Source organism: Brassica napus, chromosome A5 (assembly GCF_020379485.1).
Source record: "Brassica napus cultivar Da-Ae chromosome A5, Da-Ae, whole genome shotgun sequence".
In the NCBI taxonomy this organism is placed as follows: domain Eukaryota; kingdom Viridiplantae; phylum Streptophyta; class Magnoliopsida; order Brassicales; family Brassicaceae; genus Brassica; species Brassica napus.
Window position 1 is genome coordinate 10,234,081 of NC_063438.1, and position 5,076 is coordinate 10,239,156.

Consider the following 5,076-nt stretch of genomic DNA (forward strand, 5'->3'; position numbering starts at 1 on the left):
ACTCGTCGTCGGACGGCGAGTCGGGTCGAGTCATGATCTTTTGCTGACGCTACACTGTCTGCCCCACGGTGGGCGCTAACTGTTTAAACTAGGACTGTCAATAAACTAGTAAAGAGAAGAGACGAGTTCTCGTCGGTGGGTCAAGATAAAGACGTGTTTTATTAGATCAGTGAGTCGAAACCGAGTTACAAAAGGGGAAGAGAACAGAGGAAAAAGTCCGGCGAAGACAAGTTCGTCGGACCGTACAAGTCGGCGAGATGTAAGATGTAAAACCCTAATTCTAGCCGAAAGTAAGTGTAGTGATTTGCGGATCCCCTCCTTGTTGCCTTGTCTCCTCCTTTTATAGGTGAATGCTCGTTGACCTAATGTGTCTTGTCTCGATGGGCCTTCTCGAGTAATTGGGCCGACTCATAGGACCGTTGTGTCAGGTCGTTGAGCCGATGATGTTCAGACAGTCATCTCATCGACCAAAAGTAGTCTGGAGCCGAGCCGACCACCGGCTTACAAGTCGACGAGCCGATCTTCTTTGTTGTAATCATATGTCTAGATAATTGTCTTCCGGGCCTTTTGGGAGGGCTAGGCCCATACCCAACACTCACACACCAATTGATAGAGTATATAAACTTCTATTTAATCGCAACCAAACTCAATCCAAATCGCGTATATAATATAATAAGCAAGAATCAAATTACACTCTTGGTATCTGAATTTGAGAAATCGCTGCCTAACCCGTTAGATGATCTTCTCCTCAATCCAAATTCCAAAAATATTTAGAATTCGAATTACAAAAATAATTAGGAAGACTCTAATTCAAAAAGAGTATCCTATTGATTTAAATCTGCCAAGTCAAATCCTTTAAACTCCAACGGCTCCTTCTTCTCTGCTCCTCTCTTCAGCTCCTCTTCTCACGTAAACCTTATCCAGCTTATCACATTTCTGCTTATGCTTTCTCTTTCCAAAAACGACAAGCTCTAGGTAACACAAAAGACCAAAAGTCTTCTGCAATGCTTTTCTATCTTACTGGTCTCTACTTGATACTTATTATGCCTGATTGCAGGAATAACGGAGCAGGAATCACTCTGTATTTACACTTCATACAATTTTCGGACTTGAACTCTCTCCTGTTCTCTGGCTTCTTGGTAAGACCATTGGCATTTCTTAAATTTCTTTTATGAGATTATCAAGAATGTTTCAACACTGCATCACCTTCAAATTCTATTTTTTCCTTCATTGTTACAGAGTTCATGTTATTGTAAAGTAGATTCAAAATTAAATAAAGTACTTATTTAAAAAAAGAGTTCAAGCTAAATTACAAAATTATACCTAAATCAATAACTAGTTTAGCTCAGAAAGTTTGAAACATGGAACAAAGATCTAGTAATCAACCCTAGGGTAGATTGAAGACATCAGCATTTACGATCACTTACTATGATACACTAGAAGAACAAAGAGTCTCAACCATTCCATTCACAGCTTCACTTTTCCTCTGGATTTTCTGTGACATTCTTCTGTAAAGCCTCTTCAACATTTGGTGTTGTGTTCTCTTGTTGGGATTGATCTGTGTTGGGCTGCAAAGGAGGAGGCTGGGATGGTAAGTTCTCTGTCTGAGATGCTGAATTCTCCTCTTGTGATGATGGTTCTACAGTGATCTTCAGGTCTTTATCTTGGCCACTCGGTGAAACAGATCCTTCAGTAACACCTTTGCTTGGATCTTCTTTGTTATCTTGTTTTGGAGGATTAGGAGTCTCTGAGTGAGGTGCCTGTTGTGAAGGATCATCACACTCAGCTTCATTTCCTACAGAACCTTGTGATTCATCATTAGTTTCATCTCCTTCATTCATAGATGCATTTTCAGCTTCAACCGTTTGACTTATAGCTGCTGCATCTTTAGCTTCAACCGTTTGACTTATTGCTGCTGCAACTTCATCTTCAACTGTTTGACTTACAGCTGCTGCACCTTCAGCTTCAACTGTTCGATCCGTAGCTGAATCTACAGTTGGTTTTGCTGTCTCAGAATGTGGCGTTGCCTCTTTATTAACCTTTAGATTAATTTTACCAACCATCTTGGGCGACTGAACATCAGCTGTCGTAGAAGACATTTTTGCTGTAGTGGCGCTTCTCATAACGCGACCATATTTAGGGGGAAAAGACTTGCCACTGTACAACTGCACACATCTTGAGCAATGCCATTCAGATTTAGGAACACCTTTGATATTGTTAGCTTGTAGACATTTCAAGTGATATCCCTTTTCACAGGCATCACAAATCAGCAGCGTCTCTACTTCGTTGATGGTTCCTTGGCACATCTGGCATGTCATTGCTTTGCTCATATACTCTCTTGAAGGTGGATTCCACAAGAGGTTTTGTTTAGCCCTCGGTTGCAGTACCTTGTGGATAATCTTAGCGATTTCAGCATGGTGGTTGTTTCCAAAAGGTGAAGAGGTCTGACCATAAGTCACTCCTTTCATGCCTGGGAATGCACCTGGCTGAGGTTGAGACACGAAGGGTCTGAAGCTCGGATCTGTGACTCTTGAAGAGCTCGGAAGGTGAACTTTGCTCTCTGATGGAGTTCCAAATGATATGGTGGAGGAACTGGGATGAGGTTGGGCAGACCAAGATGCAGCAGCATTCCCATAATAATTTCCACCAGGAACTGCTGGTTTACAAGAAGAAGTAATAGTTTAGAGATACACTTGTCCACAATGAACCAAAAAAATATGACCATAACACTCAAATTAGACACAAAATGAAACCTAACAGACGTTTGAAAGAGCACAACAGAAATGATATGCAAAGGCATAAAACACCTGTAAACTTCTTAAAGACAAAACCTAAAAAGAGCACACTGAAAAACCGGAAAGTTTGTTGATAACTTCAAAACCAAACAATGGGTAAGTTTGTGAACTTCTAATGTATACTATTAAGCCACCACCCATATCAAATCAACCAAATGACCCAAAAAAATCTCCACCATCCAATACCAAAACTGGAGTAAATTCGTCCAGCTGATGATAACTTGGAAAATAATATGGGGACAGAAGAATGTACGTAAGGTCAACTTACCTGGTCCGTGTGAAGAAGCACTGGCATGCACATCCGGCTTAAACTGTGGTCTAATCCCTGATGCATCCTTAACGAAATGGGTTCCACTTGCATTAACAGCACTACCGGATACCTTCATCTCGTTATTAACCCACTGATGTCCCATAGAAACACTACTTGCTGCAAAAAAAAGCATACAATGAACAAGATTGTCATGACTACTTACTGAGACTATTAGTAAGCATAGTGAGTCATACCCGGAGTTAAATGAGCTGGAGATGTATAGATAGTGGGAACTACAGTGTTCTTCTTCGCATCTTCCATCTAAAAAAAGACACATTAATGACAAAAACAAATCGTATTAGATCAAGGAGGCAACTTTTGATTCGAATCAATCAATTGAAAGCAAAAAAGAAGAAACCTTTCTCTTGCCAAGAGAGAGCTTCTCGGAGATGGTTAACTTAGGAGCTCGGAACCCTAATCTCTGATCCTTGAGCTTACCGTTCAAACCCAGATCTTCAATCACAGCTCCGATAGCATCCCTGCCGATGATATCCTTTGGAGGAAACTCTTGACACATGTCTACCAGTTTCGATTTAGCTTCAACCATTAGCTCAAGCTCCAATTCCGTCGGGGGTTTGCCTCCTCGGATCCTCCGTAGTGCGGACAAGACGAGAACAATCTCTGCTACTCTGTTTACTTCCCCGTCGAATCGCGGTTTCTTTGACGGTGGAGCTGCACATTCTCCCTCTCCCTCTCCCTCGAGATTCGTCGGTACATCGGTAGCCGCCGCTTCCATCCTCAACGTGAGAGAGAGAGAAAGAGAGAGAGAGAGAGAGAACCCTAGAAGAAAGAGAGGGAGATCTGAGAGTTTCCTCGGAGTTTTAAAATTTTTGAAAATGAAAATGTAATCGCGCAAAACCTAATTTTCGCGGGTAAAAATTTGGGGGAAAAGAAAAAAGATTTTGAGGATAAAAGACGAGAGCCGATTTACATAAAGAGATTTGCAGCAGCAGAAGGATTTTAGAGCGAGAGAGGACGGACGGAGCGTGTTTTCGTTGCTATTTTCTACATAGATAATTATTTATTAATATATATATTTTAACAGCTGTATCATTGTTTTTTTGGGCTAAGAATTGGGCCTGTATAAATTGATGTCTTTTTTACAGTGTAGCCCCCATGGACTTCTTCTGCGTCTTCTTCTTCTTTTTTTTGTAATGCAGGTTATATAACTTTTATTTAAAAATATATTGAAACCTAAAATTTATTTGTTCAGCAAAAAGAAAGTCAGTTATCTCTACTCTCTTAACCATTACAAATCTTTTAGAGCGTAGAGAAGTCTGTTTTTTTGTTCTTTTTGGTGTAAATCTTTGATCTTTAATCGATAATGAGTTCTCCTTTTCGGATTTTGTTCTTTGCATAGGCGATTTTGCATCGAGGAAAAATGTATATATAGAAAGGACTACTTATATATATATCAGCTTAAACCTAATTAGTGTCGTGACTTGCTCTCCATATATTGTAATGCATAATTTATAATAAAACTCAAGTTCCATAATCTTATATGGTATCATAGCCGTCGCTCTAAAGACCTAATTTTTCTTGTTCACAATCTCTTTTCACGTCACAAGCTTTGACAACATCTCCAAACAACTCTGCTACTATCACCGACACCAGTACCACAAACCCAAACACACAAACCCTTCTTAATATAAACATGTATAGTGTTTCTAAGCTTTCAGCTACAAATTACCTCATGTGGAGTCTCGAAGTTCATGCTTTGGTAGATGGTTATGTTTATATTGGCCATCTTGATGGATCTACTGTGATACCATCTCCGATGATTACAGTTGATGGTGAAACTAGAACCAATCAAGAACATATGATCTGGAAGTGGCAAGATCGCTTGATCTACAATGTGTTGTTGGGTGCCATTACTCTCCATCTTTAACGGATGGTCTCCCGTGCGCTTACTGCTGCTCAGGTGTGGGAGACTCTAGCCGCTACATATGTGAAGCCTAGCAGGCTCACATC

At 40.4% G+C, this 5,076-nt stretch overlaps 1 protein-coding gene across 2 annotated transcripts; it reads right to left on the reverse strand.

Moving 5' to 3' along the window:
* Positions 1-1,247: 1,247 nt before the first annotated feature.
* On the reverse strand, positions 1,248-4,111 carry LOC125608923. Of its 2 annotated transcripts, none has more exons than XM_048779576.1 (4): positions 3,464-4,111; positions 3,300-3,366; positions 3,064-3,222; positions 1,248-2,656 (listed from the first exon to the last, which is right to left on the reverse strand). In XM_048779576.1, exons 1-4 carry the CDS (start codon positions 3,839-3,841, stop codon positions 1,476-1,478), a joined length of 1,785 nt encoding a protein of 594 aa, XP_048635533.1. In that variant the 5' UTR covers positions 3,842-4,111; the 3' UTR covers positions 1,248-1,475. The 2 variants fall into 2 exon arrangements, with proteins under 2 accessions (XP_048635533.1, XP_048635534.1); XM_048779577.1 differs by having other exon boundaries at positions 1,248-2,653; positions 3,464-4,110.
* Between the last annotated feature and the right edge of the window lie 965 nt (positions 4,112-5,076).

Coding starts and splice junctions, on each gene's coding strand:
- LOC125608923 (XM_048779576.1), bottom strand. CDS start 3,841: ATGGAAGCGGCGGCTACCGATGTACCGACGAATCTCGAGGGAGAGGGA. Junction 3,223..3,299: donor TCCAGCTCATTTAACTCCGG/GTATGACTCACT, acceptor TTTTTTTTGCAG/CAAGTAGTGTTTCTATGGGA. Junction 2,657..3,063: donor TGCTTCTTCACACGGACCAG/GTAAGTTGACCT, acceptor CTTGTAAACCAG/CAGTTCCTGGTGGAAATTAT.